This window comes from Buteo buteo, chromosome 15, assembly GCF_964188355.1.
Source record: "Buteo buteo chromosome 15, bButBut1.hap1.1, whole genome shotgun sequence".
Classification (NCBI taxonomy): Eukaryota; Metazoa; Chordata; class Aves; order Accipitriformes; family Accipitridae; genus Buteo; species Buteo buteo.
Genome location: NC_134185.1, coordinates 12,307,387 through 12,332,024, shown reverse-complemented (window position 1 = coordinate 12,332,024; position 24,638 = coordinate 12,307,387). Strand labels below are relative to the sequence as shown.

Genomic DNA, 24,638 nt, shown 5'->3' with positions numbered 1-24,638 from the left:
CAAACTTTTCTTTAGATTGCAAGGATACACTTCTGGCGCAAATCAGTTTGTTGCAGGGGTGTCGTTTCAGCCTGAGACACGATTTTATCAGCAATGCTTACTGCGCAAAGGTTTAAACCGAGTTTTTTCTCTGTAATTGCCAAAGACCTTGCACTGTATTTGGTACAAGCAAACGCCGAGTAAGTAACACAGAAAGGACAGGCATCGGTTAACTGTTGTTTTTTCTCTGCAGGCCGGCTCTGTGACTGTATTTGGGTTTGACATTCATTGACGTATCAGTGGTAAAGAAACAATCAGTGCCTTGCGCCTTTAGTGACAATTAGATGTCTGGACAGAGCCTCAAGTATGTAAAAAGATGGAAAAGGTAGCTTAGTGTCCTGTAACTGCTCACGTGCCTTCTAGCTCTAATTGCGCTGTGGTGAAGTGACCCTACCGTTAAACGCATCAGTCTTACAGCTCCATCAGCCTTCAAGCACAGGACTTCCACCGCCCCTTCTGTGACAGACAAGTGTACTGCTTGCTCCCTGGGTGCTCGGTTTATTGCTGGAGCTCGTTTGCGGTTTCGGAAGAAATGCAGCAACAGGCGAGGAACGTACCCTGCGCCACGCTCCGGTACAATTTCTGGTGCCCCCTACCCCAGCCCCTCGGCCCCACCCTGCCTCTTCCCCCGGGCCGGCGCCGGCAGGAAATGGCGGCCGCTGGGCCCCGCCCGGGGAGGGCTCGGCGGCGGCGGGCGGGGCGGAGCTGCCCGTCATGGCCGCCAGCCGCCTCCCGCCGGGCGCCCTCAGCCTGAAGCAGGTAGGAGCGGGCGGCTCAGGCCTCCGTGTCCGGGAGCTGCGGGGCCGAGCTTTTCCCCCCCGGGCTGCCGCCGCGGTGCTGACGGGACCCGCTCGCCTTGGGCGGCGGGCGGCCCGTCCTGCGGGGTGTCCGGGAGGGTGGGCTGGCGGGCGGCCTTGTCACGCTGCATTTCGTGCCGACAGCCGGCCTCGGGCAGCGCGGCGGCTCCTTCATAGGAAACGCGAGTGTCTTGGAGCGGGGTCCGAGGCGATGCTGCTTCTTTCCGAAGAGACCTGGGGGACGTGGCGTTCGTTTCAACGTCCCCCGGAGCAGAGGCACCCGCTGAGGGAGCGGCGCTCAGCAGAGTGTCCTCTGACAGCGGGCTGGCTTCCCTCTCTCCTTCCCAGTTCCTGAGGCGACAGCAGGTTCTTCACTTGTACAGGAAGATCCTGCGGGCGATTCGCGACGTCCCTGCTGAAGCAGATCGCCGCTATTTAAAGGACTGGGCCAGGGAGGAGTTCAGGAGGAATAAAGATGTGACAGAAGAGGTGAGGATCGGGAACCCACCACCCCGAGCGCCTGCTCTCCAGAACGGTCGGTGCGCTGTCCTTACTTTGTCACGGGGCTTTGGTTTGTAGGTGTCACTTCTGGACTGGTAAGAAGTCTCCTGTTACTAATTTCTCTCAAGGAGCATTTGTGCAGAGAAATAATTCAGCATCTCTAAATATTACCCCCTCTGTTGGCAGTAATGTTTCTCTGATTTCCAGATAATAATCTGGACTTAAAAAGCTAAAACCCAAACAATCCTGCTTACTTAAACCACGAATCAGAAAATACTTAATACAAATATTAGATAACTAACAAACTTAAATGCTCAGGCTTTACGATGATAGCTTCTTTTTTCATCTTTAACTATATTCAGTGATATTCATCCCAGATAAAATTGGATGGTTGTGGATACGAAGCATGTATGAAATGCAGAAACCTTTACACTTCTTGTGTGTCTCCTGTCCTTCGCTTTCTAGTTTGTTCCTTTTTCTAGTTCCTTTCTGCTCAAGGAATTGGTGGCTGCATTATGCAGACAAAGCTTTACAGTACTTAGATAAAAATAATAGTGAGAGAAACATCCATTTGCTCTGTAAAACACCTGTCTTCATAATGTCCCTGTGCCAGTTGTCACTACATACTTGCAAAGGTGGTAGAGAGGTGTAAAGAAAACATTATTATGGGTTTGAATTCAGTTCAAAACTGAGTTTTAAAGCAAAACCATAAGCAGCCTTCAAACACATCATGAAGGAACTGGAGAAAACTAATTTATTATTTATTCACTTGTTTTTTAACCATCTCAGTGACTATAGCGTTACTTCACACAAAGAAATAGATCACAGTAGTGCTGGTAAGAATTGTATGCATTTTAATGTGTTAAAACTGCATGCTTGTGTAAAACCTGTGCTGTGTAGACGTTCAGTAGATTCTACTTTGTTTTACAGGATGCAATCAGGATGATGATTACTCAAGGCAACATGCAACTTCAGGAACTTCAAAGAACACTTAAGCTGGCAAAATCCTGATCTTAATTTTGTTGACAGCTGGACTTTCATCTGCTGCAACCAAGCATAGTATTTCTTGCAGAATGTGGTTACAATAGTAGCCTTTGCGGACAGCCTGGTAATGTTTGAAGGTGGACTCTACTGCAGGGGGTTTTTTGTTTGTTTTTTTTTTTTCCCCTTCCTCTTCTCGGTTTGGTTACCCTCCCTTGTGGAAATCACTTACTTAGACACAAGGGACTTTAAAGAACTGAATGGATGTAGCATGTGCTGTGGGAAAAGCAGAAAGCACCAACAATTACAACAGCAGTGTTATACTAGGGAAATGGAAAATAAACATAAGCTAGATTATTTTGTCTGGTTTCTATTGTGGCAAGTCTAAGTGGTAACATTCATAGTGGTGACAGCTCTTTCTATACTGTGTGAAGGATTTTTACCAAAATTGGGCATTAAAAAAGCATTTGGGATAAATAAATGGGCCCAAAACAAATAAACATGATAAAACATAAAGAAAATGTTTTATGTGTAGGTGTTGATTTTCAGTTATAGCTGAAGAAAACGTAAAAGGGGAGGTCTTTATATATGAAAATGAGAGATTTTAGCCCCAGAAACGGTTATTACCAAGTTAACAGGAACTACCCTTTACTTAGTATTTAAAAGTCAATATAAAGTAGAATTACAAATAGAAAATACTAACTGCAAATATTGTGGTCTATTTTTTGAAATGTTGTATTACTCCACTTCTAATTGTTAGCTTGCAACTGTTCTTACCTCCCTGTGAATTGCAGTATATGGTGTTTTTTTTCATATAATTTAAAAATGTCAAGATGAGTCTGGGATTTTCTCAACATCAGTAGCCAGACAACAGTAGATAGATACCTGACTATCTAGGTATCTATGAGGTGAGGTGGTTTCAAGAGATGCAGGAACCCTTCTGTCTCCCACCCTGCTATTACAGTTCACTTCAGGAGCCACCTCCACTTGCCAGGATGTCTTTCAGCTGAGTTAGTGAGCTGGACTGCCCCACAGCAAGTCCAGTCAGTGCCACCGCATGGGACAGGACAGTGTTCCCCCTCCAGGCTACAGGAGGGAAGAAACACCCCACTCAGGAGCAGGAGCTGTGCTTTTTGCCGGAGCCAAACAAAGAGTCTTTAAAGCTACATACTTCAGCAAAGCTGCTTTGCAAAAAGCTCCTGCTTAACAAGAATGAATGCCTTTTTTTTTTTTCTTTCTCCTTTTTCTGAAAGGCAGCGTAGAGTCTTTTCCTATGATGTTTACTAAGCTTTGCAGTGAAGGATGTGGCTTAGGCAACCAGTGAGGCTGCTAAAGAGTGCGTGTCTGTATAGACAGAAGCCTTTGAGCTTCTAACCAGTCCGTGAAAAATAGGTATGTCTAAATATTTTGTTAAAAATCTAAATATTGTTAACGTTTTCTGGTAAACTGACAGAACATTAGCGTGTTGGGGGTTGACTTTTACATTACCAGAAAATTGTTTAGAAAGGAGTTTTGACTAAACAAAGCCGTAATCAATGTGGGGTTTTCTTGCGTGTAGCCTTCCCTTCCCCTTCAGCCAGCGTTTTGATTTCTGCTCCTTAATTATCAGACTTTACCCTGCCACCTCATCACAGTGCTTTCCATTCAGAGCCCTGAGTCTACATTACTCCTTCAACTCCAGGTTGTATGTTTCTAGGTTGTGACCACATAATCCAGCACTAGGTCATGCTAGGCAGTGCCCTGGACAGCTGTTGACTTCATGAGTGCTGCTGCCCATGATCTCCACTGCTTTGTGGGCTTGTCAAGATAAAATTGCCTGCCAGAAGCCTTTGGGAGTCCAAGTACTGTCTGTTACGGTAAGTAAATTTACTCCAAGTGTGTCCTGCAGAGAAGGGTAGATAATACAGGTATTTTGTAAAGAAGTCCTTCAACTCCAGTAGTTTTGAAGGAGGGAAGACGACAGAGGGGAGTAGAAAGGAATTAGCAGAACGTGCCTCCCTTTATTTTACAGTACAGTACACTTGTTGGCTTCAGAAAACCTCTAAAATCAGTACTCCGCAGCCAAGTTACTGTGTTAAATTTTTGCTCCAGTGGCTACCATGGTAGCGTAGTTTGTATGATGTGAAGTAGATTAGCTAAAGCCATAGCTGTTCCATTTCCTGTGCACTCGTGCAAGCTCAGGAGCGTGTGCGTAATCAGCTGTACGACTCAGCCCTGTGCCAGTAATTTCTGAAATGGTGGGTGTGCGCATCAGCTAACAAATGGCAGTCGGTCCCTGCAGCCTCCCTTGGGACAGCCGGTAGACCCGGTTTCCATGTTTTATAGCCACAAACACAAAAGCTTAGAAGTTGAAGTCCAATTTTCTGCTCCCCTTTCTGAGTCAAGTGAGGAGGTTGCGTCCATTTTCTCTGGCTAGAAAACATTACACCACAGACTTCTGAGCAACACTTACTTTAATTGCTTGGCAAAACAGTCACTATCAAGATGATACAAAACTTAAATAGCATGCTTCTGCATTCCTACAGTAGCTTAAACAAAACTGTAAACATATGAAAGTGTCTGTATTAGACTATAGAAGTCAGAGCAATAAAACTAGTATTTCCATAACTGCAGATACACTTTTCTTGTCTTGATAGTGCATTAATAGGAACTTTAAAAATATTGTTATATAATACAATTCTCTTTGCTTTATACATCTGCTAAGAAGACAAAAGCTTAATTACTAATTAGTCAATGGTGTCTTCAATACTGTAAAGTATTTTGTATTGATTTTAGGGCTCCTCAGTACAGAAAAAAAATCTCTTTCTCCTTGGCATAACAGTACTATCCTGTGTTTGAATTGGTTTTGAACAATTGTTCACTCATGATGTGTTAAGTAAACTTACTTTTCTAACAGAATCTGATGGCGCCTTCTCAGAGGTATAGGGAGGAAACCCTAAAGGGGTGCAGACGCAATGAGTTACAGTGCCTCTGGTGTATTCAGCGTCTGTCAGCCTGGACATCATTGTAAGTTTTTATTTTACAACAAAACACATACATAAAAACTTTAAAATGTTGTTGAGTTCTATTTTGTGGGACTGTTTGTGAAACCAGTCCTAAGACCTGCAGACTCACCAGGGCCCAGCCTCTCCTTTTAGAGATACAAGGGGGAAAACAGAGAGAGGAATCATTCAGAGGAGCAAAGGAAGACAGTCTGGACAAGGTGTCCGGGAGAAAATCCTGACTCTGCAGAAAAAGCAACATTTGAGTACAGGGAACCAAGCTTTCCCTTCTTTAGATAAAGGACTTTTTCAAGCTTCAGTAGTAGAGAATTCAGCCATTTGCTGCTTGAAGGAAAAGAAATATAAAAATTATACCTAAGAAGTAGAGCACAGTTATGGTAAAATATTTGCCATCCATGCCCTAAACAAATATTCTCAGTCACATTACCGGAGTACGGCCCCAACAACCATGTAACCACAAGGAGCTTTGCAACCAGGACACCATTTAAAAAAAAAAAAAAAAAAAAAAAGCAAATTTAATTTAGGATTTGTTTTAATAATGGAAACCCAAAAGAAAAGCACAGTGGCAACTGAAGCCTCTGTACCTAATGGGATGACTCACCTCGGCACCTCACTCTGGGGTGGCCTGGCCTCCCAGCTGGACGCCTGCATCTGTCACCTACGTGGGCTTCTAATTTGAGTTGGTTCTGTAGCTTCTCTCTGTTGATGAGAGAGGCGCCGTGGGGAGTATCTAAAATAGTATCAATAGCCCTTCATCGCTAAGGAATTTCTGTCAAAAGCTCTCAAACATGCTGAATCTATTTCGGTATTGGTGTTGCCATGTGTTTACATGTAGCATACAGCGGAACCCTCTAGCCACACATGACCTATTGTGAAAATAAGGAAATTCCCTTTTCAGAAAGCAGTTTTGGTTTCTAATGCAGTTTGTTTTCAAGCAGCACCTGGAAATTGAGAGTGCAATATTTAACAGACTCTTGGAAATAACAAAGAAAGGATCTAATCTGCAGCATTTCATTGTCATCAGTACAGTCTGCATATGAACTCTCCTCAGTTCTGGAGTTTCCAAAGTTATTTCTACTCCTGAAAAAGAGCATTTTGTTTGGATGGAACAGGCACTACAAATCTCTCTCTCTCTCTCTCTCTCTCTCAATATTCCCAAATGAGTCCTGTTGCTTGTCTTACCCGCTTGGTAGATGCTAGCTCTCTTTCTGCACCTTAGTCCTTAATTTGCTGAGCTCCTCTTCTAAGCTTTTAATATGCTCCTTGAGCGCAGCTTTGTCTTGCTGCGCTTTCTGATTAGCTTGGCACCGGGCTTCTTCTATTTTCCGTTCATACCACTTCTCCATCTGGGTGGAAACGGCCTCAAAGAAGTACTGCGTTATCTCCAGGGCCTGGGAGGTGTCTCTGAGCGGAGGGGCAGGCGGCTGTCCTGCAGGCAGGGCGGAGGGCTGCTGCTCCTGGCTCTGATGTGCCCCGGCGTGGTGCAGAGCTTTGTGCCTCGACTGCCCGCTTTTGCTGGACTTCTTCGTCTGAGTTCCTTTGTCGATGAAGTAGCCGCTCTGTGGTTCAGTCTTTGCAGGTTCAGTCAAGGGCTGCAAAGCAGCTTGAACCTTAACGTGTCTCAATTTGGAGCCCAAAGGCTCAGAGGAGGGCAGCTCCTGCTGGAACCTGTGGAACGTGCTGGCGCTAACAGCTTTGTCCTTTGGCCTGACATCTTGAGCAGGGGCAGAAGAAGAAACTGGTCCGCCAGCTATTAACTGTTGCTCTGTACCTACAGAACAAAATGTATACATATATACTTAGAAAAGCTCTGGCCATTTACTTTAGCATTCAGAAATCCTCATTGTTCGATGAATGATGCGGTTTCCCATGTACCGTGCTGTGTGTACATCATAGAGGCTTATATTAGTTTATCGCACCTTCACAGTCAGGTGATACAATAGAGTCATTAAAAGAGAAAAGCTGGCTCAGGCAGAGAGGCACTGCATTGCGGCTGTGGGACTACAGACTGACAACAATCAAAGGACTTCATCAGAAGGACGTGTAACAAAGATCAGGCTAGATTCCCAAAGTAGTTTATGTCTGCTGATATTTATGAACCCCCTGCTTCTACAAAACTTGAAGCCCCACTAATTTTGCAAAGATAACACATTTTGATGCTTCTGAACTGTTCAATACAGTATAGCTCACACTCATGCTACCATAAGATCATCTGTGCGGTCTTCTGCCTTTCTAGTCTGACAGGGTATCCAGGTCCATATCTGTTCACTTTGCACAGTGTTTTGGGGGGCATATACAATGTATATTACAGAAGCCCAGGGCTTTGATAGTGCTCTCCTTGGCTGTGGAGACCTGGCCATTCTGCCTGTCTCTTTTTTTTCCTCAAAAGCTTCCCTTGCCAAGCACAGAAAGGTAGCTTGAACCGTATCTTCAGGTGGCCTTGATCCCTGAATGGGCTTGAATGTTCTCAGCTATTTTTGTTCTTTTCAAATGAACTAATAATTAAACAGATGTTGGTTCAAGAAAAGGGAAGAAGTGAGAGGTTTATTCTATATCCTTGCAGTTTGAATATTAACAAGTATTTGAGTTATTGAGAAATGAGTATTTTAGGTTCACATCCTTGTACCCTGCCATTATAGGCTCCACACATCTGAAGAGCACTAAATACAATACACTTTCTTCAGTAGACTTTGGCTAATCTGCACACCTTCCTGACAGACAGCAGGGTGGGAGCAATTCTGACTGGGAAGCTGGAGAAATTTCAGAAACCAGAGTTATTCAGAGCATCAAAGGACTTGGCTTCAAAGACACAGCGACGTGGAAACATCAGGAGGAGTCAGTGGAATTCCACCCAACCGTGTCTTAAAATATTCCCAGCAGCTGCCTTGAAGTGTATTCTAATGCCAAGATATTAGGCGTACGGATGGGGGAAAGCGCACAGCCAGAATTAACATTTGTGGTAGTAATGCAAGTATCCCTCAGTTAATTAGCTCGCCTTTGAATGAATACAACATTTAAGTACCTGACAAGGTTGTACCCGATGCACCATCTTGTTGAATGCAAAAATGTTGCCCAAAGCTCTGTTCTGGCATCTGGACTCTGCTCCTTCCCCCATCTTCTGCGAGGCTGTTCGGAAGCGTGATATAAGAATGCTGGTGGGAGCCCTCTGACTGCAGCACGGGCTGGTTGGCTTTACAGTCCTTGGCACTGTGGGGGTTGTTCTCAGTATCCAGGGTCTCAGTGAGAGACTCACAAGTGGACAAAGTTGATTTTGGTCTTGATGATCTGGAATCTCCAGAAAGCTTGAGCTCCAGATTCTGAATCTTCAACATGCACCAAGTCTTCAGCTCATCGACCAAGGAAACCTATGAGGAAGAGACTGTAAATCAGATGATCCTATGATTAGATCCTATGGTTCTGGGGCTGCTGAGGACATGTGGCAGGGACAAAGAGAAGCAAGGCAGGGTACCTGTGGGCTTAGACTCCCTGTACAGATGTGCATGCTGCCACTGGGAATATTTAAAGGACTGCAAATCAGAAAAGTCGAAGAACTATGCATTAGCTAATGAAAGGCACCCTCTTCAGTCCAAGCTACCACCTCTTAGATTTGAATGTGCCACTTCAAATGCAACCCTAAGTCCTCTGATCAGGGATGACTTGTTTAAATCATGCAGTCAACGGCACTTTCTAAGTGCAAGGAACATCATGTGGTCAAAGCTGCCATTTGTTAAGAGTGAAAATTCAAATTGGACACTTGGGACACAGCTTTATACCATTACCAACCTCTGCTCCTCTCTTCATTCAGTGATAAAGATGAGTCCCACACTAAATGATAAATTACTAACAGCTTTCAAATTACAAAGGTGCTTAAGTGTCAGCTGCAGAGGCATGTGCCAGTAATCATTTACAATATGAGTAGCTCTTTTATCCTCTTGTTCATACGACATCACAAATTTAGGTCAGGCCCTCCCATGCACATGGACATTTAGTCCATGCATTTAGTAAAGCCGAACTCATTTTTTCCAGTAGTTTCAATTAGACCCAACAGAACAGGAACAGCTGATATCACTTAATGGCAATTTCAATTCACCCGATGTATCACTCCAGTATCTCATTTCTTAAATGGAGATTACAAGGAGATGGAGCACAAGCCTAGACATTCAGAAGCCAATCTAATACTTACATCTCCTACTATGAAATAAAAACTAAAGCTGCCTTAGTTTGGTAAGTACTTTTCTTTGGAGAAAAGTGTTTTGCATATATTAGACCGAAGTATCTTGATCAGTAGTTTATGCTAGGATTATCACAGCTGCCAGTCTTTTAACACAGGTTTGGAACAGTCTTACAAAAAGTCAGGACATTTTACTAGCACAAAGTGTATTTCTCAATTCTTAGAAGAATACCAATAAGGAGAAACTTAATTGTTTTTTAAATTTACCCGTGTGAGTGGAGAAACACAAATTTCTTAGCATTTTTTAATGGTGAATTTTTGCAGAAGCTACAAGGGCAAGAGCTGGATCTCTGCAGGAACAGTTATTCTTGTAATGCTGGTTAAACAAGCATACAGAAAGAACTTGCCTATTGGCAGTGACACACAGCTTGGAGATGGTGCACTGTTGCCAAAGTCAGAGAGAAGAACTGCAGCCTTTTAATACGTGGGGAAAAAAAAAGATCAGACAGAGGAGAAGGGAGAGTTTCCCAGGGCACACAACCAAATGGATGAGAAGTAAAAGGAACAACACAGATCTTAGCCTTTGTTACTGTTTGCAGATGTTCCTGCAGACGTCCTTTAACGAAGCAAAAGCTGAAAGCACAACTGTTAAAAATATAGCGGTAGGAGTTTTTGCAAAGCACTGTGTTCAAAAAAAGATGTTTTGTTATAGATCCCATGCTTCAGACCCACCAAATTAAATTGTGACATTGGGACTGGATTTCACATTCCCCATTTCTAATGCAAAAGCTTTATAAATTTGGTTTAGAGATAAAGGTGGTGGATAGGAATAATTCGGTCTTTGAAGCTCTTCTGCCTGTTTCAAGAGATGAGATAAATCTCCCAATATTCTCTCTGCCTGCTGGAACGAAACTCTTGAGCTGATCCATCTGAGCTAACAGGGAGTAGCTGTTTCAAGCCCTACCTGCCGTTTCTCCCCCTCGGTTTTTTCCAACTCCATGTGCTGTTGCAGGCGGTGAAGGCACTCCGTTCTCTCTGCGGACAGCCGCTCAGCCATAAGCTTGTCTAAAACACGGAGCTGTGGAAAAAAACCCCACAATTTAGCTGAGATGATCGTGTTAAAAACCAAACAAAACCCCCATCCGTGAACCTCATAAGTCAAAGTTCGGTCTGTCTTTCAGACTTCTTTTCTAGGAATGCTGCCAGCTACAATTAGATGTAGCTTGCAAAAAGGTTCAATCACAAAATTATCAATGAATAACAATTACATTAAAAATAAAAAATAATTTAGAGGATCTTGAATCTCAGTGCAAACAGAATTCAGCAAAAGGGATTTTAACAATTATGAACTGACCAGCTGTGGGACTGCCTTCTGTCTTTAAGTTTCCCTCTTAGAGCCTCAACCAGTTTAGATTTATTGTCTAAAGAAGCACCAGAGGCCACTTAACACATTAAATGTGTTTTTCTCAAAACCCTAGTTTGCAACGTTAGATCCCTGTGGAATGTCACAGTTCCCTGGTCTTGAGTATTAGATTTCAGGTTCATTTTTACAACACAAGAAGCAACAAACGAATCATAACAATGAAAATATTCATTAAGTTTAGGATATGTTTCTAATTGTCATGTGGGCAAGCTGACCTCTGGGTCATATTCTTACTTGATGCTGAGTTTTGCTTTCCATCTGGCCCAGCTTGACATTCATCTTATCTTGTACTGTCCCAAACTCAGCTTTTATCTCTTCCACCGTTGCCTCCAGCTGATTCTCCAGTTTATTTATCAGGGGCTCACAACGACATCCATTTATTGGTGCCTGAAAGGAGTCATACATTTACTTGCTACATCCCACTGTCCTCTTACCGCACTTGGAACATTATCACAGCCTCCTTGAGTCAGTCTTGGGCTCTTCTGTACCATGTACCATATCTCGCCCTCCTGATAACATCTTACAGTAGCTCAGCAAACAGGCTATTAGTTGGAAGAGCACAGACTAGAAAAGGATTGAGCTGATTTGTATGGACACATCCTAACACACAGCAGTGTTGATTTCACTGGGGCTACAAGCAGCAGTGAGCTCATTTCACGTACGCCGTGGTACTGTGTGCCATGTGAGGGGATACCATGCTATAGGCCTATTCCCCATGTCTCGATGCTGTAATTCTGATCCGAGTTTGTGGATGTGTGTGGTTTTGTGTGCATTTGTTTTCTAACCTAATGCCAACAATGTGGTCTTTTCTTTTTTTTTTTTTTTTTATGGTATGGCAAGGTCTCACCGCTCCTGTCTGCGTTTACGCTGCTGGCATTCAGCTGACCCTTTGCTGCGCGCACCGCTGCCTTCCTTCGGACTCGCATGACACCGTCCCAAGGCTCCTCTGCAAGGGGAGCTGCACTGACCACATTTAAATCTCTCAGGGAGATGGTCACAGAAGGCTCCTTTAAGCGAGGACAGCTAATCCTCATCAGCTTCCTCTGCAGTCCGCAGGCAGAAATTGTCTCCTTCAAGGGAGGTGAGTCAGGAGCCCAAAGCGGCTGCTCTGAATCTGTCTGCAGAGGAGCCTCCCTCTCTCCTTTGGCCCTGCAATACTGTTTCAGAAACTGGGGGTTGTTGCATTGGCAGGGGAAGGTGGGTAGTTTGCAGAGAGCTAGAGAAACCTTCAGAAATACATGTACTTAAGAAATTGTTTGTTATTCAGGGTCTGAGGGCATCGAAGACAACAGACAAGCAAAAAGGGGAGAGAGAAGTGTCATGTATTTCAGGAAATACTGTAAGGGAGTCTAGCTCTATTAAGCTAATCTTTGTAAATAGATTAGATTGGTATACAAATCCTATCTGCTCTCTGCACCTTTCTTCCCGTTCCCCAAGTCCTTCCTACTGGCCCATCCTCCTACCATTGGATCCTAGGGGCAGGGAGATACTCCTTTTAACGTATGAAAGGTCCTTCCTGATGTCTGCTGTTAGGATAATCCCATAGTGCCCCTGTCTGGAAGTTTCCCAAGTGTTACACGGTGAGATGTTTGGAAAATATGGCCAGTAAAACCTCTGAAGTCTGACTTGAGTGATCTTCAGAATCTGCTGAACTTCTTAAATACAGCAAGGGACTGAGGAGAGCTGGTCGATGGATGTGAGAAGCTAAGGAAATTAAAGGATTAACCTCCCAGAGGTACAGGAGGGCAATATTAAGAAAACAACAATATAGATGTTTACACTGTCTACAGGGTAATTTGCTGACTGTTTTCATGCTTTTTTATAAATGTGTACTGGTAAATACTTGTGTAATAAAATGAGTAAAATATCAGTCTCTAAACTGGAATAAATGCACATGAGTGGGTAACTCCAGGTTTTGTTGTGAACCAATTTTTGCACAGCTCCTGCCTTCAGTAATCCTAGAATACCCAAAGACATGTTGCATTAAACAGGAAGAACTGAAACAAAATGTATCGAGAGTACTCAAGCTCTTGGTTTAGGTAGGAAGCTTTAGTGCTCACATGTGGCTCTCATTTATTTTCCTTGGAAAAACTCTTCGCATTTCCTGTCGGAAATCTTGATGTTTCAAAGTGTATCATAAAAGCTCCAGTGTCATTTCCAATCCCTGTTCACACCTCATCTCCAAAAAGGAAATACTTTGCTGGTCAAAACTAGTTAAGTATGTCTTCTTCAACATGCACAAAGCCGGCTTACTGTTTACCAGACTTCAGGCCAAAACGCAGCTGAAGCCCAAACAAGGAAAACAAACTCACAGTCACAATTTCATACCCCTGAGAGTGCAGTTCATCCAGTGCATTTTCCACCCGTTAGCTAACTGTGCTCCAACTCCAAGCGCTGCTCCCCGTGCCTCCCTCCACGAGGGCAGCGGCCGGCTCACCTGCATCACCTTCCCATCCTTTCCTCGATAGAGTGTGTAGAGCTGGTAGGCTCGGACCTCGTGGGGAGGGGGTGGAGAGGAGCAGTGATGTTTACTTCTGCGCTTAGGCACGTTTTGCTGGGGCCGAGGGAGTGTCTGCTGATCAGCTGGGGAGATGGGGTCCGAGAGTGCTGAAACCTGCTTAAAATACACACAACGTTTTCCCTATTTATGAGCCCCCCGGTAAACTATTCCTGGTGGGAATGGGACAAATCCATTGTGGCAATTACAGCAAAACGCTAAATTAAAACACCAATCCAGCTGCAGTGGCTGGACACAACCTTGGTGTCTGTCAGCACAATAACCGATTTCCACACAAATCCAGTTCACGTGACCCTCAACAGCAGAATTACCCCCCACCAGAAATCAGTTTTGTCTGAAGACTATCTCTGCCCCTGGAGCACGGCAGGGCTGCTGCCCTGACTCACCGACACACCGAAGGGATCCCTGTACTATTGCTCAACCGCTATCCCTTCGCTCTCTGCTGTTTTAAATCTACTGATACCTTTTCCTTTGGCTTTTTCTTTTTGCTCTTCTTCCCTTTGGGATCTGGTGAGGTTGACCGGGGTTCACCCTTCAGATCGCTCTTCCTCTGCGGTGGCTGGTCACTGCTCGGCGTGTCATCAGCAGCTGAGACGCTGCCCTGCTTGAAGCAAAGACAGGGAGTTCAGAGCCATTGCAGAGATGAGGAAAAGGTGCCTTTCCTTCAATTTCCCAGTTTTAAGCTGCTCTGCACATGTGAGTGGGCAACTCTTTAGCAGCAAAGCATTACAGACTGCCTCAGACAGCTGCCGTGGTCACGCACAAGTGATGGCTCCGAACATATTTAGTCCTGATGGGTTTTATTTACACTCCCTCCTCGCAGCAGATGCAGCTGGTAACACCGGGCTGTACCTTGCTCTGTACCACTTCATCCCGTGGTACCGACTGAGCGCGCCTTTCCTCCTTCAGTCTCTCTCTCTTCTTTCTCAGGCTTCTTCCACGGTTAAAGCGTGAGACCTGAAGGCAGACCACACTGTTACTCAGTGATGTCACGCTCTTTCCTACCACAGAAGCCAAGTAACAGAGCAACCCTTTTTCACCTCCATCTAAAAGGCAATGGATAAAGGAGAGCGCACTGCCAGATGGACGCTGATGGGCCAAGCAATGTGAGTGTTTATAGCTCTGAAAACACACCACCACTGACTGAGCTAAGTCTATCAGGGCATTTTGCTGTCCCTTGGAGGGGTGAGCACCTCCTCCTATGTCCTCCTGTGTCCTCAGGCTGGTTGCCAAGCCCAGCCCTTCTCACGCAGAGGTGACATGGAGGAGCTGGGCAGGGATCACGCCTGGTCTCATACCAGAACACAGAGCCCTCCTACAGCCTTCTGGTCGAAGAGCACTGTAGCATTTCACACAGAGCAGCAGAGCATAAGCAGGAGCAGCCATCCTAGGGATGGGACATGTCTGAGGCAGGCAGCAGAGTGACACAACCCAGGAGCTTTCGGGTACAAGACAGCTTTCTAACCAACCCCTGGGCCACCGCAGGGAACAAGTGCCTCTGGCTGCTCCATCCTCTGCCAGTCAGGACAGTGGGACCTCTGACAGCGCTTAATGCTGAGGTTTAATGCGCACACCTTGCTGGGCTTGGGGGCTGAAAGCCTCCACGTCAACAAATCTGAGGCTAGCACACAATGCCAGCAGAAACATAGGCACCTTTCACAGCAGAAGATTAAGGACCAGGGGATTTGGTCTCTCAAGGTTAACTGGCCTCAGCTCCGTGTGTATGTGTGTGTTGGGGAGAGATTTGTAACGTACCTGTGATGCTTTAGTGAGGAGGAGCGCAACCTCAGGATTATTGTGCTGTCTGGCAACCTCTAGAGGGGTCTGACCTGCCTGAGAGGAAAAAGAAAACAGCATTTCCTTCAAAACACAAACTACTGGAAATGTGGAATTTCTCCACCCAAGGTTAGTACACACTCTGTATGCAAGAGTAAAATGACTAACTTTTTTCATTTACCCAGATTTAATTCAACTCTAACACCCAAATATTTTCTACCAGCACAGTGAAGAGTGTTGAAAGGAGTCTGCATTAATACAAAATACCAAAGAAACTCCGGATCCTGCTTACATTGTTGACAACGGATGCATCAGCCCCTGCCTCCAGCAGCAGCTTAACCACCTTCCTGTGATTTAGAGCAGCAGCTACATGGAGCGCAGTATCCCCTGCCTGCAAGTTAGAAAGCAGAAAACAACCTTGTAACACAAGTTCTTGGGTCTTACCCTGCAGAAATCACACCTTCCTAAAAGATGCTCAGAGGTCAAAAGACCTACACTTACTGATGCAACAACTAAGCTTAAATAAGGCCTGGTCAATAAAAAAAAGCAGAGTTGGGAGGAAGGGGACAGGAGGGGGCAAGGACCTACTTCAGCCTGGTTTTGAGAAATGCAGCTGGGGTGCTGATGATCTGGTTTAACTACACCAAGTGACACACAACACAGCTTGGAGACAGCCCAACTCTACTGCCAGCAAACTGATATGACATCTGAGGGCAGAAGCGGTTTTCCCACCACAACCTTCTTTTTTTTTTTTTTTTTTTTTTTTCAGGTTTGATTATTTGGTGCGCAGGTGGTCATGTATCACATTACTCAAAAATAATCAGATAAGTACCAGCAGTGAGATGGTTGGTGTTCTCTTCATGAGATACCTCAAGAAAAACAGTTTTTGGCCCAAAGCCAAGAGGCAATACAGGTCCAGCACTAACACACTGGCCTGCCCTTGTCCTGCGGCAGTGAGGTGAAGACGGCTGTGATCAGATTCGGGCACCGGTAACAGAGCCAGCAACTGTTCAAGGGAGACGGGACACGTGTATATAATGCCCTCCTGTCCCCTTTGCCTTGCATTTTACCTTCAGAAAATCAGAACTCCTTCAGACTAGTGGAAATCTATTGCTTGTTGCTAACTTGGATGAGGCGTATTCATCAATAAAATCATTATACGTGCAAATATGGAACAGCTTCGGGTAGTGCTGGGGAATGAAGAAAAGGGATGTCTCTCTGGGCCAGGTTCACACCAGTTAATCTTAATATGCAGTGGCTCATTTTGCAAGTTAAAAAACTCATTTCCAAATAAAATTACATAGTAAATTTAACATGCTGAAACCCATTTTGTTTGCTGTAATATCTCATATCTAAGAAACAAGATTAAATGTACAGATCAGAAAACATCTTTATGATCCTCAACTACACAGGGAAAATTTTCCAGGAACATGAGACGATGCGGTTAAGCACCACATAATCTGTTTATTTAGCAGATTTAGCACATTTTAATGTACTAAATCCATTCCCTTCTACCACCCAATTAGGCTATGGTATAGGTACAGCAATCAATTACTTCTCTATAAAACAAGTATGGACGATTAATCCTAGGTTAGACTGATCATTACTTTGAATTTAAAGCATACTTCTTCACTTTTATGTCCTTTTAATTCCCCCTACCGCAAAATGCAGAAAAGTATTCCAGAGGAATTCACACTTCTGTAGCATCTGAACATTAGTGAGTTCTGCTTCACAATGTCTCTGTAATGGCCATAGGATCATTACATCCTAGTTACAGAGGAGAAAATGGGCCCCATAAAATGACTGTCTTGCCCAGTCCCATTCTGCACAGAACTGGTAAGGACCCAGGAGTGCCAACTCCCAGCCCTACGCCCCTACCCCTGTCCCAGACCCCTTTCCTACACCAACACATAATTGCAGAACCTCATAAATAGGCAATGCTTTAAAGAAATGATGCAAATGCGATGGCAAAATAATAAACCACTGATATGCCATTACTTTAAAGTTACCCTTAAAAGCTCAGGCATTTAGTGGCACAGTGAAACACAGAGTGAAGCGGGATTACTTGGGTAGGAATCCCTCTTCCCAACAACTAGCTGTATGCAAAGGGCGCAGAGACGCAATGAGGTTCATGCACTGACCTGGTTCTTTTCATGGACAGAACAGAAAGCACTGAGCAGCACCCTAACGATGGGCAAGTGATTATAACGAGCAGCCACATGCAGACAGGTATCTCCTGCCTGCAAACAGAAACAAAGCTCTGAGCATGTAATCGCAGTAAGAAAGCTTCCACTTGTCATGTTCAGGGATGAAATAATCCTATTAAACCAAAAAGAGCAGTAAGTGCCACACACCGCCACTGAACAGCAATGCTGTCTTCTCTGCGGTACAAATTCTTTAACCACTGATGGGAAATACTGGAATTATAACATGCTGGCTTACTGCACTACAAAATCTGATTTACATTTTTACATTAAACCTGTTCTTCTGAACTGCAAACCAATGTGATTTGGAAACTCAACTCAGTGTCGCACATAATGAAGAAAACATGACGAGTGGGGCCAGAGCAGCATCCCCACGAGGTGTGGCACATGTGCAGCTGGGACTGGGAGCAGAGCCCCACAGGTTTCCATTTCTGTGTGCCTCTGCCCACCTGGTTGTCAAGCAGGGACAAAAACATCTGGCTTCCTTTTGTAGGTTTTTTTTTTTTCCTTTGCCATGCCAGAAATCATTATGAAATAGGAGGAAAGCTGTCTGAAATTGAAGTCACCTTGAATCTACCTCATTTGACAGACCGACACACAGTATATATTATCTATCTCAGTAAGGGCAGGTCTGAAGACTTTCACTGCTCTGGCATAAAACCTTTTTAAGATTTCCATCTTTTTGAGCAAAGAGCCCTTTTGCAGAATTGCATGACAGTGTATGGGTCAGGCCATCAGGACCCCAAAAAGTAGCAAAGGACCAGCTGCCTCGGTCTGTGCAACAGCAAAACCCCCTTTGGCTCCTTCCATCCCTGCTCAAGAGATGGGTACAAGTAGTTCATTGCTCAGTCCTATCAACAGCATTCCTGTACGTGATGTATACAATGGTTTGTTAGTGGTTTTTTTCAATAGCATTTATAATAAAAATCACGGCTTAAAGCATTTATGACTATTTCTACAAGTTAAAGCAATATAGCTAGAAAAAAGGAACACAAAAATGAACACATTCTTTTCAAAACTCACATTATTTTTGAGGTCTGCTCGAGATCCTCCAAGTAACAAAACACGAGTACTCTGGGAATGGCTATTCTGGCAAGCCAGGTGAAGAGGTGTGTTACCTGCCTTAGAGAAATAGAGGAAAATACAAAAGCCGTATTTAGAAATTGGACATAAGCATTAAAAAATAAAACCTCACAGGTCTTCCCACAAGAAGATCCACCCAGGGGTCAGAAACTGTCACTGTTATTTTCCCAAGATATGAGCTAAATGAACCTGAAGACTGAAATACCCTCTTCATCCTGGAAATTATTTATCTGGGACATAGTAAAGGCAGAAATTGGACAGTCTAACAATATCTGCATTGGTCAAATCTGTTTGCAGGAAGCAAAGACTCTAGAAACTGTCTGGTTCGTTAATATCAAACAGCACTATCAGGTATTTCATTTAAAGAAACACAATTCTTGTGTTTCAGGTTGCCCCCATGCACACACACAAAGAAACACGCTGCCACGGCACGGCATCTCACATCTCAAGCAAAGCCAGCCGCAACTGCTGCAGGGTGTTAGGCAGGTGAGGGTCACAACAATTTTTGCTTCCTCATGATCATAACACAAACCAGCTCTAAGTCTGGCTGGGTCTGTAGGTGCTCTCACAGGGCAGGATGCAGATTTTATGGTATTGGGAAGCTTCAATGTTCAGAAAGCACGCCAGTCTCCAGCCAAGATGAGAAGGGGAAAAAAAAGCCACCCAAACCCAAGACAATCACATGCTAAGGTTCCTGAAAGGAGCAAACATGCAGTTTTTATGGACGGAAATCAAAGCAGAGTTTGCTTGTGTATTGTCTTTGTAATGCTGTGAAGGATTTTAGGGGTTTGACAAGTTTTTCTGGCAGCATTTAGCTTTTGTTGGCCTGAAAATGTTTGGGCTTTTTGGCTCTTGGGAGCTAGAAATGAAATAAGCTCAGGTAAAAAGGTTTCCCGTGCTTACTAGGCTACCTGTTCACCTTGATTATGCCCTTTAATTTGTCCCCTGTGCTCTCAAGACACAGATCAAAGCTGCAGGGTTTGAATTACAAAAGGCCGACTCTTAGATGTGGTCTTAGGTCTTCAGTTCCATGTTACAGACTGTTTCAGGCCTGAATGTAGTCTCTAAGCTGTAGCAGACGTGAATATTTTCTTTCTCAGCTAAATTGCATTTAAGTGTCATTTTTTTCCCTCCTGGGTTTATCTTTGGAAAGCCTCTGCAATGTCTTTATCATTTGCTGTTTGGAAGGTCGGCCCTGGTGGGAAGGCAGAGAGGTCCTCTGCAGCAGGTGATGGGCGAGGACCTCAATGCTGGGAGAAGTCACGGTCCTGGTGCCTAAGGTCAGGGCTCACAAAGCAGGCTCATCTGGCTCATCTCTCACAGGGTGACAAATCTCTCACCAGCTTCTGTGAGAGGGAGAGTCGGTCCGAGTTGTACCAATCTGGGAGTCTTCACTGGTCCACTGAATCTTCACCGAAATGTACGGACTGATGGAGGATCTAAAAAGAAGGCTACAACTGATCTCACGGGATGATCTATCACAGTGGAAGAGTTTTTATTAAGCCAACTTGACTGAAAATAAACTGCATCTCCAGGGTGATTGCTGCACAGGAGGAATACAGCTACCCAGGTGGCTTACCTATGTGTTGTTCCGTTCCTCAGATGCCTGCCTGACTTGCCTTTAAAATCCCAGGTGTCCTGTCTGGCCTCTGCATTTCACTTAATATAGAAGCCATCTTCAATTGCGTTGCTCTTTTACATGCTGTGCTTGAGGTGCCGTGCTGCGCAAAGTGCATCCGTACAAGTGTTCTCCAAACAGTCCCAGGAGATCTTAACCAGGAGTTACAGAAAATAGAGAGTCAAACCTCTCCCGTCTTCTGCTGCTTAGCAGGGTTTGGCAAATCTAGTAGCCTGTATCTGTCCCATCCAGCCAAAATCGCATGATGCCCAGGTGTAAGTCAACAGCCCGCAGGGTGCTCCTGCACATGGCACTCAGCCTTGGCTGACAGAAAAGCTGTCAGAAAGATTATGCCTTGTTCTCAGTAACATAAAAAGTTGAGAGACCAGAGAAAACATTTTGGGATTAAGTAGACTTAAGCTCTTCATTTTTCTTGAAATCAAAAGGGGTAAAAGCACATGCCTGTGTGCAAGCATGCACAATTCATGCATTTTTCAGCAGCTCCTGAGGAAAGATCCTGTCCATTAAAAAACACCCAAACAGTGAAACGCAAAGGGAGGGGATTGTGCAGGTAAGACATCAAAGACCAGCGCAGGAGCTGCTCACACAGTATTAAAGTCTGCCAGTCATATTTCAGACATCGACCCTGCTGAGCTATTCTGTGCACATACTTTCCAAGAGAGGTTGTCTCCAGTTGACATACACTGTATTGTAAGCTAAGTCTTCTAATACCCTGAGGTATCCAAGCATGCAGGATAACCAGACTTGCATCTTAAGCCCAGAGCTTTGTACAGAAGTATATGTATATACACAGACAAGGGTATCCAGGGATAGGAGTATAATGGCTCACAAGACTATAAAGTCAAGCATAGGAAGTTGTCTAAAGTACGTCTGATACTAATGTAGGGGAACATTACAGCAAAAACAGTTACAGAAAATAAAAATCGGAAGTTGGAACAATATAAAAGAAGGAATACACATAAAATAATATCAAAGATGATGCAATTACAGACCATGAAGTGACCACGATTGTACAAACATATGCATATATACTGTACATGTACATGTGCACATACAGAAACACTATGCCCAGGCAACATGCCTTTTTACTCAAAAACTTAGACTTTGGCAAGCTCTCTCCTTTCTTCCCTTTCTTTACTAGCCTCTTTCAGTTGTCGTTTTAGAGACACGTTTACCAAAAACTGCTCAGAGATCCCATAAAGCCATCCCGAAGCCCCCTCGGCTGTAACGAAGGACACGGTGCCAACCGTGCGATCTGACTGACCCATCGGCACAGCAGTCCAAACGCTGACTCAGCTCACATCATAGGCTGCTACCGCCATTTCCTAGACTATTCCATTAACTTTTGAATTAGTGAATCGAAGAGAAGTCTCCCACAGGTATTACAAATAGAGTGGAACTAAAACCTCTTGCTTTGTTATTCTTTCCTCTAAACTGCTCTCAAGGTATTCTAAATACCAAAAGGAACATAATCCCGGTTCATTACAAGATTTTGGTAGGAGCCTACACTAATATATTAGGAAGAACTTTCTAACAAAAGATACACTATTTTTTTCCCTCTGTGGCTTACATTCCTTTGGCTGTTTAATTTCCCCCCAAAAATGGATTTTGAATGCCATTTTCTATTAGTACAATTCATTTTCATTTTAAATCACACCAATCACAATGAATCCGCTTGGTATAAATTAGAGCACTGTGGAGATTTCCACAGGAATTGCAGCGTTCCTCAGCTGTAATTAATGTATCATTCAACGCGCTACTGAGTTCCTCCTGCATCAGCTGTCAAAATATGAATTTCCTAATGCCTGTGGAGGAACCATCCAGCCGTAATAAATGCAGAAAAAGAAGAAAAAAATCCCACTAGGAGCTGCTCCCCCACCCACTGAGAAACGCCATGGCCAGAAATCTCCAGTGCTGAGAATCAGCCACCTTACACCAGAACTGAAAGCTCCTCCTGCATGGGTCTCACCTTGTTCTTGGCAAGAACGTTGGCTCCTGCTTTAACGAGCACTTTGGCAGACTGACTGAATCCATGCCAACAAGCTTCATGAAGAGCAGTGTTCCCATCCTGAAGAGCACACACACAAGAGGGGAAGGTTAGCGCGCTGTGCCCACATGCAGAGTAACGTTACATTCAGAATGCAGCAGCTGCACGCCCCACCTCTCACTTAAAAAATGAAATATTTTCCTTTCCTACTAGCTTAGTTTCTATTTTATTTTTTAGAAGAGGGTAAAAATATTGTTGGGGTTTTTTTGTTTGGAACTTGGAATTAGTTACATTTACTCCCAAACTAAATTTACAGCCTGGGATTCTCAGTTTCTGGGATAATCAAGGGAAACTGTGCAGTGTTTTGCGTAAGGCATAGTATGGTTATACATTTCTTTAATTCATCCCTTAATGAGCTGAGAACAGACTCTCAAACCAAAAACTATCAGCCTGATATAAAAAAATAACTAAATTAGTAATTTATATTAAAAAGATGGTATAGCTTTTTTTCAACATAACTGTTCCAATTACTTCCAAAGCATCAGATACTTACTCAGGAGTATAAACCATAACTTTCTGAGACCTTAATGTTACCAACCGGCAAGGCTGCCATCCCACAGGGCTTTGCTTTTGCCTGTTACCTTGTCTTGTCTGTCCAAAGCACACCCCTCTTGAATCAGAGTTGCTATAACATCGGTGTTCCCTACGACAGCAGCCCGGTGCAATGCTGTCTGATCACCCTGCAAAAAGAAGCAAGTTTGTCATCAGTACCATTCCCACCTCATTTTGACTCAAGGCAAATGCATACAACACACACAGGGGCTGCATCTTCAACACACGTACTGTTTAAAACCAAGCTGCCTTTGAAAACAGTCCCCGTAAACAACTATCATTAAAGTTTCCAAGATTAATGAAGTTATTGAAAATATCAGAGAGCCACAAACCAACTGTTTACAGAAGTTTGCAAGTCATCACAATCCCATACACAGCGCTGAAGCATTCTAAAAATATGGTATTATTAGAAGGCAGTGAATCTAACACATTTGGCACTACGTGTCTAATAATCAACATTATCTGTAGGGAACTAAAGCGAATTACAGGCTGTCGTAATTCATCATAATGATCCTCCAGTACTTACACTAACTGGATGAGACTCTCCTGTTTTGGCTCTGATTGCTCCATCAGCCCTGCTTAGGGTAAGGAGCATGAGATGAGATCAGTCTCTTCAGCACCTCTGATGAATTTACCAATTAGTGCTAAGAGTGGAGGCAATTTTATGATGAGGACCACAACTGCAAGACCATCAACTTATTTCGTTCAAGCAACTGAGCAATCTTGAGGTCACTTCTCTTTGACCTGCCACGTAGCAGCAACAAACAAGTTTCTTATATCAGTTTATTTCCTTTATGGCCAAGTTTCCAAAAGAAATGATGCTGATGCAGTCATCTTGTCTGACTGCCCATCTATCTCCCTTCTAACAAGTGTTGAATTCATTTGCTGAGCTAGAGAGCCCAAGATTAATTTTCTACAAGCCTTCCAGAAACTGAAGACTAGGGAGACACAAACTACTGGCCCTGCCCATTGGGGTTATCTACATATTTTTATGTGCATGTTGGTGAGACCATGATAAAAGAGGGGGAATAGGAGGATTTATATAGCAGCGTGTAGGGATATAAGACACAGACTGATGGGAAAATGAGCCGCAGTAGCTCCACTGCTGCCACCACAACCAGTCTTGGCTTTCCTTTGAAGTTGCTTTGAACCTGCAATGCAGAAGCACAGCCTGAGTCCAGGCAAAAAGACTAGCTTCAAAGCTGCACACAGCCTTTTTGGGGGATGAATAAACAGAGTGGGAATCTAATCCACTTCTGCTTATCTAGATAACCATCACCAAAAACACATGCAGGGCAGAGATATGTAGCGTATTCTGAGGAAAAAAAGCTTGCAGGAAGCTAGTCCTAAATAGATACAAAATTTCTCTGCTACAAATCTTCATCAGATAATACCACATTATATTAAATACTAAAACTAGAGGAGTTTCTGTATTTTCTGTACTACAGTCCACAAGTCTTTAGATAACTGGATAATTTGAATAATTTGTTGTCAAAGATAATTAGCAGCTGATTTAAAAATTGCTCGTGGTGGGGTTCTTTTGTGCTAATGACACCAAAATAGTTATTACTCCATACGGGAAAAATGAGCACTGCCAACCACAACCTTTCAGTAACCCCTGTAATGCCAACTCCCACCACCAGTAAATCATTAAATTGGCTTATAATCATGAAGTTGATTTTAAAAAATTGTGTTGAAGGCTTTTTTTCAAATTTGTTATCTATGTTTTTTCTCTAGACAAACTCTCTTACTTTTGTTCTTGTCCCTAATTAAGACTGGAAATGTGTTTTAGGAGATTTTGAACAAAGACAGTAATGGTTCCAGGAACTGGGACTTTTGGAAAAACACAAAGTATTGGAAAACTGACAGCACTGTAAGTTCTCTGAACTTGTGTATTTGTTTCAA

The 24,638-nt window shown here is 43.7% G+C and overlaps 2 protein-coding genes across 3 annotated transcripts in view; one reads left to right on the top strand and one right to left on the bottom strand.

Annotated features, from left to right (window-relative positions):
* The first annotated feature begins 54 nt into the window (after window positions 1-54).
* On the top strand, window positions 55-2,675 carry LYRM2 (LYR motif containing 2). Of its 2 annotated transcripts, XM_075046611.1 has the most exons (4): window positions 55-343; window positions 457-612; window positions 1,220-1,325; window positions 2,268-2,675. In XM_075046611.1, exons 1-4 carry the CDS (start codon window positions 324-326, stop codon window positions 2,346-2,348), a joined length of 363 nt encoding a protein of 120 aa, XP_074902712.1. In that variant the 5' UTR covers window positions 55-323; the 3' UTR covers window positions 2,349-2,675. The 2 variants fall into 2 exon arrangements, with proteins under 2 accessions (XP_074902712.1, XP_074902713.1); XM_075046612.1 differs by lacking the exons at window positions 55-343; window positions 457-612 and adding an exon at window positions 689-798 and having other exon boundaries at window positions 1,185-1,325.
* Window positions 2,676-4,418: 1,743 nt separating this feature from the next.
* The window catches only part of ANKRD6 (ankyrin repeat domain 6), a 109,046-nt gene continuing 88,826 nt past the window's right edge, over window positions 4,419-24,638 (bottom strand). Inside the window, exons 6-18 of the mRNA XM_075046609.1 lie at window positions 22,763-22,861; window positions 22,104-22,202; window positions 18,436-18,534; window positions 17,350-17,448; window positions 15,501-15,599; window positions 15,188-15,265; window positions 14,285-14,389; window positions 13,896-14,033; window positions 13,352-13,528; window positions 11,149-11,301; window positions 10,456-10,569; window positions 8,343-8,685; window positions 4,419-7,091 (exon numbers count right to left, since the gene is read on the bottom strand). Coding sequence (XP_074902710.1) covers window positions 6,517-7,091; window positions 8,343-8,685; window positions 10,456-10,569; window positions 11,149-11,301; window positions 13,352-13,528; window positions 13,896-14,033; window positions 14,285-14,389; window positions 15,188-15,265; window positions 15,501-15,599; window positions 17,350-17,448; window positions 18,436-18,534; window positions 22,104-22,202; window positions 22,763-22,861 — 2,178 coding nt within the window. The 3' untranslated portion in view covers window positions 4,419-6,516. The remainder of the gene's footprint in view (window positions 7,092-8,342; window positions 8,686-10,455; window positions 10,570-11,148; window positions 11,302-13,351; window positions 13,529-13,895; window positions 14,034-14,284; window positions 14,390-15,187; window positions 15,266-15,500; window positions 15,600-17,349; window positions 17,449-18,435; window positions 18,535-22,103; window positions 22,203-22,762; window positions 22,862-24,638) is intronic.

Coding starts and splice junctions, on each gene's coding strand:
- LYRM2 (XM_075046611.1), top strand. CDS start 324: ATGTCTGGACAGAGCCTCAA. Junction 344..456: donor ATGTCTGGACAGAGCCTCAA/GTATGTAAAAAG, acceptor TCAGTCTTACAG/CTCCATCAGCCTTCAAGCAC. Junction 613..1,219: donor GTACCCTGCGCCACGCTCCG/GTACAATTTCTG, acceptor TCACTTGTACAG/GAAGATCCTGCGGGCGATTC.